This window comes from Kogia breviceps, chromosome 2 (assembly GCF_026419965.1).
Source record: "Kogia breviceps isolate mKogBre1 chromosome 2, mKogBre1 haplotype 1, whole genome shotgun sequence".
Classification (NCBI taxonomy): domain Eukaryota; kingdom Metazoa; phylum Chordata; class Mammalia; order Artiodactyla; family Physeteridae; genus Kogia; species Kogia breviceps.
In genome coordinates this window covers 143,133,540-143,148,987 of record NC_081311.1, presented here as the reverse complement: position 1 = coordinate 143,148,987, position 15,448 = coordinate 143,133,540, and the positions used below count along the sequence as shown (strand labels likewise).

At 34.7% G+C, this 15,448-nt stretch overlaps 1 protein-coding gene across 2 annotated transcripts in view; it reads left to right on the top strand.

The window, feature by feature from the left end:
- OLA1 (Obg like ATPase 1) overlaps nucleotides 1-14,394 on the top strand; it is a 171,688-nt gene extending 157,294 nt beyond the window's left edge. For both annotated transcript variants that reach the window (XM_059054548.2, XM_067026320.1), the window contains 4 exons: nucleotides 7,481-7,621; nucleotides 8,307-8,403; nucleotides 10,451-10,573; nucleotides 13,880-14,394. In XM_059054548.2, coding sequence (XP_058910531.1) covers nucleotides 7,481-7,621; nucleotides 8,307-8,403; nucleotides 10,451-10,573; nucleotides 13,880-13,981 — 463 coding nt within the window. In that variant the 3' untranslated portion in view covers nucleotides 13,982-14,394. The remainder of the gene's footprint in view (nucleotides 1-7,480; nucleotides 7,622-8,306; nucleotides 8,404-10,450; nucleotides 10,574-13,879) is intronic.
- The last annotated feature ends 1,054 nt before the right edge of the window (nucleotides 14,395-15,448 follow it).

Below are 15,448 nucleotides of genomic sequence, written 5' to 3'. Positions count from 1 at the left end.
GAGATTCACAAATAGTGGCTCTCAGACATCAAAGTGCAGAGTGTTGTAAGGGTTAGGTGCAAATAACTTCTAGCGATCATAAATCTAGGTTTTTTTGTAGAGTCCTTAGATTCACAGGTAGTCTGGAAACTATATTTTGAGAAACACTGCTCTAAAGTATCAAAAAATGTACACTGCTTGGGACCACTTAGTATGAATGCAAATCTTAACCTGGTAGCCTTACAAGAGGTAAGAAGCCTGAGATTCAGGGAACATTTTGAAGTTTAAGGTGCTCGTTTTGGTTCATTCTCAGAGAACCTTGATGGTTCTGACTTGAATTACAGTAGTTCAAGCCACAGATTTTTACCTTGGGAATGAAAATAATCCCACTATACTATGATTTTTTTCTTTGTATAGCCTTACCTGAATTAAGTGTACCTCACCTAATGTTGGTATAATTTTTCACTTCACCATTCTAGTAAATGTGCATACCTCCAATGATCAAGTCAACTATAGCTTACTAATTTCTGAAGGTTGACTCTGGCAGAAGAGACAGATAGCTAGGAAGTACATACTTCCTATGTACATAAGAGGAGCTGCTATCATATACTCAAATGAAGATAACCCCCAAATGTGGTCATTATCAGTATCAAGATGCTTTCAGCTACAAATAACAAAGACAATCCCAACATGTAATAGTTAAACCCAAGGTAGTTTGTCTTCAGGTTTGGTTAATTCAGTGTTCCTGTGACAGTTTCAAGAACAAGGGTTTTTCTCATCTTTCCCTACATCCATTCTTTTGGTCAAAGTATGGCTGCTGGAATTCTAGAGGTAAGATCCAGACATAGTGTCCAGCAGAGACACTCTGCTTTTCCCTTTTTAAGAGCCAAAGGAACCTTTCAGAATCTTCCTGAAGCCCCTAGCAGGATTCCTCTCATGCCTTATTGACCAGTACTAGTTCCCATGCCCACTCTCAGACAAGTTGCCAGCTGGTGAATGGGATTTCTATTTTTTTTTTTTTTTTTTTTTTTTTTTTGTGGTACGCGGGCCTCTCACTGTTGTGGCCTCTCCCATTGCGGAGCGCAGGCTCCGGACGCGCAGGCTCAGCGGCCATGGCTCACGGGCCCAGCCGCTCTGCGGCATGTGGGATCTTCCCGGACCGGGGCATGAACCCATGTCCCCTGCATCGGCAGGCGGATTCTCAACCACTGCGCCACCAGGGAAGCCCGGGATTTCTATTATTTACACAAAGTAATTAGGATTCACCCTGATGTTTTCTCCTGTTTATTCATTGCAAGATAATTTTTATATAAATTTATTTATTGTGATTATTTTTTAGAATTTATTTTATTGATTTTTTGGGGGGCTGTTTTGGTTCTTCATTCCTGTGCGTGGGCTTTCTCTAGTTGCGGTGAGAGGGAGCTACTCTTCGTTGCTGTGTGTGGGCTTCTCATTGCAGTGGCTTTTCTTGTTGCAGAGTATGGGCTCTAGGCATGCAGGATTCAGTAGTTGCAGCACACAGGCTCCGTAGTTGTGGCTCAAGGGCTCTAGAGCACAGGCTCAGTAGTTGTGGCGCAAGGGCTTAGTTGCTCCATAGCATGTGGGATCTTCCCAGACCAGGGCTCGAACCTGTGTGCCCTGCATTGGCAGGTGGATTCTTAACTACTGCGCCACCAGGGAAGCCCTGTGGTATTAATTTTAGTGCAGGTTTCTAGTATTTATTGCCATTTGTAAAATAACTGGATTAATAAATAATGTTTATGTCATCTTTAAGAAGATAACCTTACCTTCCATAAGCCTTACTCTTTTTTTTTTTCCTTTTAGAACACTGCAAATTGACATTAATTTGCAGTGATCATGTTTGGAAAATGGAAAAGAAAAATGTGATATCTTAAAGTCATTATTTGGGACTTTGAGCAATATTAATAGAAATGGGAGTAAACCTGCATGGGAGGAGACTAGTGTTTATCAGTGCCCCCTGGATTTTTGGTATATCTATACCTTGAATAGCATGAGTGGAACTAGCTTAGTAAAGTCATGTCCTTAATAACATTGACTGAATCATGTTAAGTCACTGCATGAACCAGCCCTGGATCCTCTGACGTATAAGTTGCCTCATTTTCTGAGTACTGACATATGGCTTTTGCCAGCATTTATATTCAGTCAAAAGCAAGGTATCAATGATAGTTTTTGGTTTGGTTTTTTTTTTTTTTTTTTTTTTTTTTTGTGGTACGCCGGCCTCTCACTGTTGTGGCCTCTCCCTTTGCGGAGCTCAGGCTCCAAACGCGCAGGCTCAGCGGCCATGGCTCATGGGCCCAGCCGCTCCGCGGCATGTGGGATCTTCCCAGACCAGGGCACAAACCCGCGTCCCCTGCATCGGCAGGCAGATTCTCAACCACTGCGCCACCAGGGAAGCCCAGTGATATATATTTTTTTAAGTTAAGACCTAGATTCACACAAGAAAAACCATACAAGGTGTGTATAAGGACCTAATATTACCATATGTAACAATTTTAAAGATTTTAAATCTACTTTGACGCTGGAAAGTAGAATAAGCAGATTTGAAAGAGTTCTGATGTTCAACAAAGATATCATAAATGGTAAAGTAACTTGGCTTTAGAGCCAAATTGAGCCATCTTTAAAGGATTTTTAGAAAATCAGAATTTGAGTAGCTGGGGATAGTTGAATGGCTGGATGGGCATGAAGTGTAGAAAAGAATAAATTAAAATTCTTATTAAAGTATATTAGAGAAAACTATTTCAGGAGTTTAAGTTTCAAGAATTTAGTTTTATGCAGAATATCATACCATTGAGATACCATCATACCATTGAGATTCCCATTGTAAAGGTAAGTATTGTTTGTGAAACCAGTCTCAGTTTGGATATGTATATGAAAATAATGTGTGTGTGCACCATATGTTTGAATCAGGTATAAAATCTATTTCTTCTTGTGGGTGGTGGTCAAAAAGAGTTTGGAAGCTGTTGTATTAGGACACAATAAAATAGAGAATTTAACTCTAGTATGGAGAGCTTCCAGTTAAGAGGGTAGACTGAACCAATATAGGAGGCTCCCTTCTTGTTTCTAATATATAGAAACACCAGAGGAAATAACCAGGAAAGATAGTATTGATGATGATGTGATATTTTTAGAACGCAGCAGGACTTGAAAGCAAGAAAAAGGATTCTCTAGGTGCCAGAAACAAAGAGGAAACTCAGTGATAGTCGAAAGTGAACTCAACAGTGTATGGCCCTCAAGGGAAAACTGAGCTCATATGGCTTAGAGGCCTTAGTTTCCACATAGGAATAAGACTCAGAGCATAGGCCCCAGGCTACAGGTGCTGGAACAAGGCTCACTCATAAAGCCTAGAAAGAGCTGTCCTTTCCATGATCAGACACTAGCTCCCACCCCTTCTGGAAAAGGGAAGAAACTGTTATTCTCAGGAAACTAGAGACTGTACTATATTCTCAGGGACTGTACTATAAGAAGAAGCAGGTCAATTTGCATTACCAATAACCTAGTGCAGAAGCTCTGTCAAAGTGATCTGGAGCCTAAGACCTTCCATAGATCTTTCCCTAGAGGAAGTTTAACCCAGCAGTTGACCACAGATTCTCTTGGAACGAAATGGCTCCTGCCAAATGACCACACATCCAAGAACAAAACAGCACATACACAGGAGCCAACGGTTTTGAGAGATCATTAGCAGATGGCATACGATGGGGCGGTGGGGGCAGAGTTATACACAAGAAATTAGAAATAATTAGAGCAGTCTGAAAGGAACTTTTTTTTTTTTTTTTTTTTTTGCGGTACGCAGGCCTCTCACTGTTGTGGCCTCTCCCGTTGCGGAGCACAGCCTCCGGACACGCAGGCTCAGCGGCCATGGCTCATGGGCCCAGCCGCTCCGCGGCATGTGGGATCCTCCCGCACCGGGGCACGAACCCGCGTGCCCTGCATTGGCAGGCAGGCTCTCAACCACTGCGCCACCAGGGAAGCCCTGAAAGGAACTTTTAAATTAATCTTTTAAAAATTTAGAAAGAGAATAAGAATTCATTAAACAAGTATAAAATGTTACCCAAAAAGAAAAGGTAGATTTGAAAGAGAAACAAATAAAATTTTTAGATAAAATTTGTATCTGGAAGAGAAACATAAACCATGTAAATTAACCCTAGGAAAATCAAATTATGGAATCTGGAATTTCAAGATTGGATAAGAAGGTCAGGTTATAAGACCAAAGGTAAATTTGAGACATAATCTTTTAGAAATCTAATGCTAGTTTAATATTAAAGATCTCATTTGTCCAAAGACACTAACAGATCATAACCTGCCAGTGTATCTCAAAGCATAACCCTTTAGCCTGAAAACTGATTGTCCCTGCTTAGTCTCCTTGCTGTGGAATCATCACTAGGAAGAAAAATACAACTAATGGCAGTTCCTCTTTCCATTTGTCACTCATAAGACTTTGGGGAAATCAGTGTGGCTCCAGCTCCTTATTGGTAATCTCTGCCTTTGTGCAGTAATCTATTTATATAAATTTATTAAATGAATGCTCTGAAAGTCTTTACAGTTTAACTCTTTAGGAGTGTACTGTCTTTACTGTTTTGTCTCCCCTCATATAATTTGATATTCTATGACAATATCATTATTATTTTGGTTACTAACAGTTGGATAGTTTTCTTTAGCCATTTGCTAACATTTGTGTATGGAGATTACTGTTCAGTCACTTTGACAGAATGTACTTGAAATTGTTTTTCTAGTAGTGGTACTGAGCTCAACTTTGATTTTCCATATCCCTCGTATGCCAATAGCTCACATTTTTTAGATGACTAACTATAGTTTGGGGTATGGTTTGTAGCAATAGAATAGACATCTTTCTGCAAAAGGTAGCTGGTCCCAATGGGGTTCAAACTTGTGATCTTGGCCTCATTATCACACTTTTGTAAGCATAAGACTTAACAGATATATTATGTGTATTTCAGTCTATAATCTTGAAATCAAGTCATTTTTAATTACTCAAGGCTTATTTCAAATATGTAATTAAAAATCACTTTGGGACATTTCTTGCTTTTGTTTGATAGTAAAAGTAACAAAAGTAAAGCAGACAGCCAAAGAACCTAACTCACTTTTCATCTTCCCTGTGTTTTCTATGACAGTGAAAGTCACAAAAGTGAAGCTTGCAGGCAAAGACCTAACTCACTTTACGGAGAGTGCTACGGTACCTTTTTCTTTTAGTGAGGCTATAGCAGGTCTGATGTCAGTCACTTTAGAGACCTTTAGACCTCAGTGCTCATTTATTGCTAAAATGTACCAGCTCTGCTTCTGCATTATGAAGATCATCTGTCAACACTTTGAGATATTCTCCTTTGTTATTAAGCTTGTGATGCTCTACACTGTCAGGTTTTTTGCCAATTATAGTTAAGGTACAATGGTGTATTCACCAGATCAAAGTCTCACATTGGCGGTAGAGGAATGATTTGTAAGTCTTTATTCATCTGAATTGTACAATAGAACACCTGAGGAATGCAAATAATCCCTCTGAGGAATCTGCAGGAAAGGCTGTTAAAATGACAGAGTAAAACTATTGTTATTCTGAATTGATGTTTCAGCCAAAGTAATTATTTCTTATCTTGTTGTCTCATAACAGTTCTAGTTTTATTAGTTATGTTGACCATATTTATGAAACAAAATGTGTATTTTATATATATGTTATCCTTTTACATGGGCTTGTTTTACTTTATTGAGTCTATATTTGGTATGTGATTTTCCTTTTTTTTAATTACATATTTGATTTTGACTTGTATAATAAATGTATGTTACTAAACCATTGATGGTAAATTTTAATATACAGTTTTGTTTGAATACTGTTAAGTCTATAAAATAAGTTAGAATCTCATAATGTTATTATAGGAAGAAATATCAATTTAAATTTTTACTTTTTTCTTTAACCTTTCCTTCATAATTTTAGATAAGAAAATAGCTGGTTTGGATTCCCTATTTTAAAGGACACATACTTTATTCCAAAATACATTTTTAGGGATTGGTTCATTATTTTTAGGATGTGACCAAAGAGGAAAAAAAAAATATTATGAAGATCAGAAACCACTGATAAATATTAAATAAGTAAATTATAGGTTAACCTTGTATAACAAACATGTATGAACTATTGTGTGAATTTTTCATTCCTTTATGCCATTCTACTCAGTAGACCATATTCTTAATTTTCTAATAACTTTCATCCCTGCCATTTTCTTTGATGGGTAAGTGTTGATGAATTTGTGGTTTAGTTCTTGTGTTTCTTATCCACTGTAGTGACATTTGCATTGTTTATTTAAGGATAACTTCCTCACTTTTTTACCATGATAGTTATTAAAACCTTGGTCTAAATATGGGAGACAAGTGGAACTATGTGAGACTATGATATATATTGAACTATGAAATCTATATCCAGTTCTATACTAAGCTCTATTCCAGAATCATAGGCACATATGCTATGATTATCTGAGAATAAAATTTAACAATACTAACTGCTGTTAATATTTGTTTACTATATGCCACGCTTTACTTTTCTAGGTTCTTTACCTACATTATAATATGTACTATTATTATCTCTGTAAGTGAGGAAGCTGAGGCTTAGAAAGGTTTAGTAACCTGCCCAGGAATAAAAAGCTAGCGAAGTGGTAAGATCAGAACCTGGTTAATATATTCACTACACTTATCTCATTTATGTTCTAACTACCACTTGGCTAAAATACTCCACGTTTTGGAACAAATCACTCAATAATGTCTTTTCAGGTAACACTCGATATCAATTTCCTAACTGATTTGGCTTTCCAAACCCTTTGCTATTAAAGTACTTTATTTCCTCTGTAGTTCTATTATTCATGATCCTACAAAAGTGAGATTCATAAGAACAATGTGTATACAATCAACTAGGTTTTTATAAATCTATATTTCCGGACTTTTTTTTTTTAATTAGCAAAAATCTCCCTCAAAACCAGTGACAACTGTAAAGTCTTGTTAGTCCAAGAAGGAACTGAACCAGGCATATAGATATCTGGGTGGAACAAATTATTTATTTGTCAGAGCTCTTCGAAATTAGCTGCCGCTTTTAGGTGTGATTCCTATAAATATAGAACTTTGTGTTCTTGCTTTTCAAAAAATATACTTTGTAAAGTAAGGAAAATAATAAATCATAACATTGAGGTTTTCGAGGTCACAGTTGTTAATGCTGAGCAAATTTAGTCTAACTGTATAAAGTTTTAAAATATTTGTATTAGTTCCTATAGAAAATATGTTAAAGTAAAACTAGATTACAGTAAAATATTATGGCGTATACCTGAAGCAATTGCTGCCTGTTAATGCCTTGACCTTGGAAAGCTATACACAAAAAGATGGCATCATAAAACCGTGCAATTCTTATGAATATGTATGTGCTACTTGATAATAATGAATGTGGTACAGTCATGCATGCACTACAAGATAATGTTGTGCCCTTTTTTGTCTACAGGTTGATAAAAATTAAAGAGTGGGTGGACAAGTATGACCCAGGTGCCTTGGTCATTCCTTTTAGTGGGGCCTTGGAACTCAAGTTGCAAGAATTGAGTGCTGAGGAGAGACAGAAGTATCTGGAAGCGAACATGACACAAAGGTTAATTAGCATTCATTTTCCCTACACTTTATTATCAACTATTTCCTTGCAGTAATTTAATTGCTTGCGCTGATAGAATAATAAATGACAGAGTAATTACCATTATAAAGAGGGAATCTTCTCCTTTCTTTACCATGAGACAGAGTGAAAAGATTTATTTTAAATTAAGTTTTTAACTGTCATCTGTCATCTCCGTACAGTGTTTTAATTATAACATAGGTATTAGTTATGTATATTTTTGAGAAGGAATGATCGCCAAAACTCTTTCGTCATGTTCAGTGGGGGAGGGGAAAGGGTGAATCAGTTGCCTTAATTTTTTCTGAGTAACAGTAATATATTGTTAAACATTGGATTTCAATCAAATAATTTTGCTCTCATGACCCATGTCCTGTAAATAATTGATATTGGAGGAAAATAATCATAGAATGGGTAGATAAAATTTTTCTTTTTTTTATAATAAACAATTCAAAATGATATGTTCAGACTAGTACAATTAAAACCAATTTTAGAAGGGATTTTTTTAGGAATAGTTATGTGCTTTCTGACTTCTTCAAGTGTATTATAAAAGATGAATGGTCATTTACTAATATCTCTTTTTCTGCTTGAAATGAATAATTTTAGCTTTGTACTGATCTCTGGCACAATCAACTTATATGTTGAGTGAATTTGTTACATTTTATTTCAGCGCTTTGCCAAAGATCATTAAGGCTGGGTTTGCAGCACTCCAACTAGAATACTTTTTCACTGCAGGCCCAGATGAAGTGCGTGCATGGACCATCAGGGTAAGATTCATACTTATTCATCAGCTATATCCAGTTCCACACTATTGAATTCAGATTGATATCACTGACTTTGAAGTTTGTCATGGTGGCGGTTAGCTAGTCATTACAGATGAGGTTTTTGTCCAGGATAACTTTAATTATTTGTGAGCTGCTGAACAGTGAAAGTGGAGCGGCATTGATTGAGGCAGGTAACAATTGATTCTGCCTATTACATAGTCTGAATTTCTTCATCCTGTAGAATCTGTCTACCCTCCTCCTGTGGTCAGAGATAAGACACACCAGTATTGTGCTTGCTTAATCTGTGTGACTGGGTTTGTCTGCAGTGAAATTGATGTTGCTTTTCATTTTGTATTCGCTAAGTTTGTTTGGGTTGCGGGTGGTTCTTTCCTCCTTTGCTTTTCTCGGATTACATTTTCAGCAATAAAAGCAATATGACATCATTATGCTCTTCATAGATACACAGTTGGGCTCAAAGAGCTAAACTCAATATGTAATAATTCATGGCTTTTAAAATTTGAATTCATAAAAGTAGTGTTTATTTTTACAGTGTTTTATATTCAATCTTCTTTAATAATGTGATATGTATTTTAAATATTGATGTATAACTGATTACCACCAGAAAGAATGACTAATTTATTCCCAGAGGACAATAGAAACTGAACTGTAATGGCTTGCTTTTAAATGAAAATATATTGTAATATGGTAGTTACTGTTGAAATATATTTTGAAATATATGTAATCCGAAATAGTGTTACAGAATATAAAAATAATGTCAGAACTTTTAGAAATACTCAGTGTCTTATTCATTCTTTTATTATGCTTTTTTAATGTATGCTACATGATAAATTTTAGGACTGCTTTGATTTCTGTTTTCACGGACTACCTTAATTTATTGTTACATCTATTTTGATTTAAGATGGATAGGAACATGGAGTCAGTTGAACATAATGTTAAATGCGTTTTGTGAATGTGAGATTCACTTTTCTTTGATCTCCTCTTTCCTTTGTAAAAAAATGTTTGATTGACTTATAGCTGAGGTCCTTTTATATAGACTTACAAAATAATGTCAAAGCAAATCCAAGATGGTAAACAAATTGCCAGGGTTTATTTTTACTATATATTTTAAAGCCTTAAAACTTCCAAACTTAAGTATGTACAGCAGGAAAGATAACAAATTCTGGGCTTGAAAATATGAAACTGGTTTATCTTAAGACTGATTGTAAGTATCCATGATTTAATGTGCTAAGATATTTAGTCAGGTAAGCATCAGTGAGTAGCCATATTAACCCAATACATCTTTTATTGTAAAAACTGTGCTTTATAGTGTCAGACTCCTTACCACTTTAACATGCTTTATTAAGCAGCCTTTAGGTCACCATTATTTCTCAAATTTCTTTCCATGGTTGTGTGTGTCTGGAATGTATGTCCTTGTAATTTAACATATGGGGTAATTATAAGACATTTCTCTTCCTATATCAACTTGAATTTTCCTTTATGATGGTTAGAGGCAGGGTGTATTATGTAAAGTGTTCAAAATTCTATTAAAATTTTATGAGGATTTTAAAATTATTTGCTGAACATATATTGTATGATTTGTTGGAAATGTCTTAAAAATATCCCTTTATGTATTGATTTTTATATGTTCTTTAGATGAGCTGAAATTTTCAAGGCTTTTTATCTTTTTGAAACCTTTGATAATTCAACTTGAAAGCTATTTAAAATCCTTACTTTTTTCCACTGTGAAGAATAGAAAATCGAAATGAAACCTACGCGGAAACCAGACCACTGCATCTAAATCGATAAATCTGTGGATGACTATTAGGAAAAACAAAGCTACGCTTCTTTAATATCTACTGATCTGTCTGTGCTAAATCTGCTGCACAGATAGTGCCCAGTGTTGAAAATGTTCTAATTGTATATCTGACATCTTAACTGATATTAAACTAAGTTTAAGTTGAGCCCAACAGCAGATCAGAGAAAAGAAACTCTCCGCTTTCAATCAGTCATCTTAAATGCAATTAGTTTTCTCTGGTCTTTCTATTCAAAGAAAGGGACGAAGGCTCCTCAAGCTGCAGGAAAGATTCACACAGATTTTGAAAAAGGATTCATTATGGCTGAAGTAATGAAATACGAAGATTTTAAAGAGGAAGGTTCTGAAAATGCGGTCAAGGTAAGGAATTATTTTCTAGTTTCACACTTTATAGTTTTTGCTAATATGAAGATATTCAGGATTAAAATGAATAATTGTCTTTTAAACTGTGTGTCAGCATTAGTTTTACTATCAACTGATTGAAGAGCTGTAGATGTTTACATGCTTTTTAGACAATTTTTTTAATGTGTAAATTGTCAGTAATTTTGTGGTGTTTTTCTAAAACAAAATTTTTAAAGCTGACTTTAAGTAGTTATGAATAATTTCAAAGAATTTGTTCACTGATGACCAATGAAAAATTATACTTATTATATTTGAATATGTGAAATAGAAGTAGTATGTATATGTTTACCATTAATTCAAAGAAAACAATATAAATTTAGTTAAATAAAACCTGTTCTTGCTGAACTTCATGGTTGTACTTTTTTTTTTTAAAGATCTTTGGGAACTTGATTTGCCTTCTCAACACTAGAGGGCAGGTCCAAAATTGTGCTTTATTTTAGCTAATTAAGTATAATTTGATTTGCATCCACTAATAGTGAAGCTGTGTTATACATGAGTAATAAATGATTTCTTTTAATGTAAATTCTGTTGCAGACTTGATTCTGTTTGACTTTATTAGATTTACTTAGCAAAGTCCAGTGGGTATGTCATCTCTAATCAATAAATAGATAGGTCAAGGGATTAAACTAACATTATAAGAAGGCTTCTTTATCATTAACTTAATTTGTTATTTGAAGACTACTGTAGAAAACGGTAAAGAATTTAAAGAGGTCTCTTGTGTTTACTATTTCATAATTTCAAAGGAATGCAAAAAAGTTTATTTCAAGTTTAGTTTATTCTCACTGTTATCATTGGAAAGATCATACTGAACAGCAGGACTATAATAGAATTGTTGGAACCCCAGGAAAAGAAGGGAAAAATCTTGGTATAATTGGTTCAATGTGGAATGAGAGCTATTTTGTTTTTTAAAAAGGAATGAAAGAAGTTACAATTTACAACTAAACAAAGTCATTAACTTTCCAATAGTGTCATCTGTGTCGATAGATAAATATGCAAATATAGTGTATTAAGATTGGACTTTGTCAAGAATACTAATTAGACTTTAAAAATCTCAGATTATTTTTCAACATTCTACATGATGCTGGCATATATTTTTTTCTTAAAGATGATTAAAATAAGGATATTTTTCTATTACTAGAATTCAGAAATCAGATGCTTCTTTTTTATACTCTCAGGGGAGAAGCCTGTTTTACCAACCCTTAATAGATGTCTGTGTTGTAATAAACTTGAAGATATATAAATTGTGAATACTTCCTTTAACAATACAGGGAAATTTTTTAATATACAATAAAATAATATTGCCTACTTGTAGAAATGCTTAACACTAACTAGGTGCTTTTATACAATACGTTGGAAAAGATTGACCTCTGGCTTTTCAGCCAGAGTTTCATTATGTATTTTATGTAGTTTTTAATCTCCAAACTAACATTTCAAAATTTGAACTCCAAATAAAATGAAGCATTTATGAATTTCTTTTACTCAACAAATACTTGCACATTATCAAGTAGATTTTAGGTTTGAGAGCAAGATTGTGTACATGTGTATGTATGTGTATGTATTTCGAACACCAGTACAGCATAACTAATTTAATGCCAGTGTTGTGAACTATATACTGAATAGCTCTGTGTGGGCTTTGTAGTCTACAGGGATATCACATTATTAGCAATCATATCTGCTTAGGCAAAGCTGGCTTCTACAGATGGCTGCTTTCAAGTGCAAATGAACTGGTTAGACGTGTCTTGTTTAATACATACTCAAGATTCACAAATGGGTATTGATTTTTTTTTTCAACCAGTGTTTCTGATAGCAGTGGAAATGGATTAAATGGTCTCTAGAGAATTTAAAGGAACACTGTCACCTTTAATTAGTAGTAAACTTGAGTGATAACAAAGTATATAAACTTACATTAATATGTCATGTCAATATGTATTTGATTTAAATTGTCTATATAGTTTTATAACATTGGACTTTAGATTCTCAAAACAAGTAGCATATGGCCTTCCATACATCACAACTTTACAAAAATCACGTGTGTGTGTGTGTATGCCTTTTAGAATGTTAGGGTATATTGGCTTTTTAAAAATTAGCTTCATTTCCAAAAGCACTTATTATTAGTAGGTATTTTTTTATATGGTCTAGATAATTGAAATATGTTTACTAGGGCTCTATGACCTGGTTTGTTGATTTTAACCTCAGATGTATGATCTTTCTTAGTCTTGTTTCTAATTAGTATAATTGCATTTGACTTTGAACATTGTTATCAATATCTTCGAAGGGAAGTACTAATCTTGTTGGGCAAAGGTTTCATGTTCTCAGTAAATTCCAACAGAAGTAAAATACTTTTGAGAATTTTTTCCAAAAGATCCTCAAATCCTCAATGTTGAGTGGTCAGTATGGGGTCATGTGGGACTGGGTTGGTTGTGTACAGTGTTAAGTGTGAATATGTAGATGTTGAAGAGCCTGTTGTGCTGAGGATGAAGTGTGTGTGCTGTGCCACCGGGTGAACCTGGGTCTCTGTAACTGCCGCTTGTTTATGTTAGAATTACCGGAGGAGGATTGCTGTCTTGATCTACATGCCAGCGGGTGGAATCAGTTGCTTTGCTGACTAATTTACAAGTGGAAAGTATATCTGTCTTTGCAGTTCCAACCTATTAGAGTCTGCTTATAACTAGGGCCATTAGTCAGTAAACTTCTTTGTGTTCAATTCTAGTATACACCACTATGTATTGTCATTGTCAAGATCAAATTAAAAACTACAAAGAAATAATTTAAAATCTGCACATGACAATTGATAATGGTTTTCCTTGTAGCAAGCTGTCTTTTTGGCATCACCAATATCACCAAAGAATTTCTTTAAGCAAATAAAGCAGCTTTAACCTAGTTATATAATCTTTTTTCTTGCCTGGTTTGATCTGTTTGTTACAGTGACTTGCCGGATGTTTGCAGACACATCAGAAATGTACCATAAACAGCATGTAATGAAACTTAATGATATTGGTATAATTACATTTATGTACCAACAATTTAGTGGAGAATACATTATGATTATGTATGTATGGAAAATCTAGTGCTGCCCAAATCAGGAGTACTTTGCTCCTCTCCAAGTCTAGTCTTGAACTTGTGTGCCTTCCTGTATTTCTTTTCTTTTTTTTTTTTTCTTTAATATGACCCAAGAAATATAATACTTTTTGTATGTGCTCCTACAATTTACCTTATATATTTAATTGTAAAAAAACTCATTTCCTCTGTGTTTCCTGTTTACAGGCTGCTGGAAAGTACAGACAACAAGGCAGAAATTATATTGTTGAAGATGGAGATATTATCTTCTTCAAATTTAATACACCTCAGCAACCGAAGAAGAAATAAATTTTAGCCATCACTCAGATAAACGTACAACTTCCAAAAGGCATATAATTTTTTTTTAATTAAAATTTCTGAAAACTGAAAGGGCAAATAAAGTTGGGGGGATGGGAATCTTCTACAAACAGAATTATTTTTATTTGTTTTAAAATTAAAATACTGCATACCTCCAATGAAATGCAAGTTCACTAAATGTGAACAGCTTTGCTTTTCACGTGATTAAGACCCTACTCCAAATTGTAGAAGCTTTTCAGGAACCATATTACTCTCATGATACTTCATTAATCTCCATCATGTATGCCAAGCCTGACACATTTGACAGTGAGGACAATGTGGCTTGCTCCTTTTTGAATCTACAGATAATGCATGTTTTACAGTACTCCAGATGTCTACACTCAATAAAACATTTGACAAAACCAGCCTTGGTGTGTTTGGGGATGTCTGTATTGACTGACTGTGGTGTGCTGAATGCGATACGGCACCTGGCGGTTGCTGATTACAGAATTTTAAGGCGTGTGTATGACACAGTAACTAGCTTGTGGGGCAGCTGCAATTGTATCTTAAAAGTGGGTCTTTCATAGGAATCAGAAGAATAGTATACCAGGGATTTGTCTCAAGAAAGTTAATTAATTTGTAGATGGACATTTATAAAAAGATGATGGTAATGATATTACAGAGGATATAACATAGGTGACTGTGACCAAAAAGAAAATAATGCTGGAAAAAAATTCTGCTTCAAAAATTAAAGGATTTTTTGTTGTTGTTGCTGTTGTCCTGACCATACTGAATAGAAAGTTCATTTTTAATCATTCCTTTGAAATTATGAAATTATTGTGAAAACTAACCCTTTCATATCTGGTGGGTTATATTTTTGTTTCAATTCAGTAGTGAGTAAAAAGTTCATTCCTAAAAAGACCTTGAAAATTACAAAACTTTTAAAATACTTGCTATTAAAATATGTTAAGAGCAGTTGAAATTTTAGTATGTATAAGTTAAGCACTTTCTAAAATTGTAGCAGAAAGTTCTGAAAGAAAATAATGATAAAATAGTTATCTGGAGATCATTTGCCACTTAGCCTTCTTCTTTTATGATGACAGTCTTAGAGTTTCCTCCTCCCTGAGCCCTCCCTTTCTCTCCCATTTCACACTCCTGCAAGACTGCCCTTGTCCCCATGCATGGCCCTTTGTGCTCCTCTGTGATCAGAAGACCATTGCAGTGGAGTGCAGACTCCCACCTAGGCCAGCCCTTGTCTCTCTACTGTGTTACTTTGTTACACTAAAGATAAGGAAGTTTTAAAACACACACACATAAACTTAACATTGAAAGTTACTTAATGTAGCACAAAAAGCAAGAAATGATTTTAAAGGCAATTTGCTATACAGAGGAAAGGTTGTTTAAAGAGGATTCAATTGAGTAATGAATACAGTTTAGAAGCTCTTTAGTGAGTATGTTGTTTTTGAGAATCAAATAGTG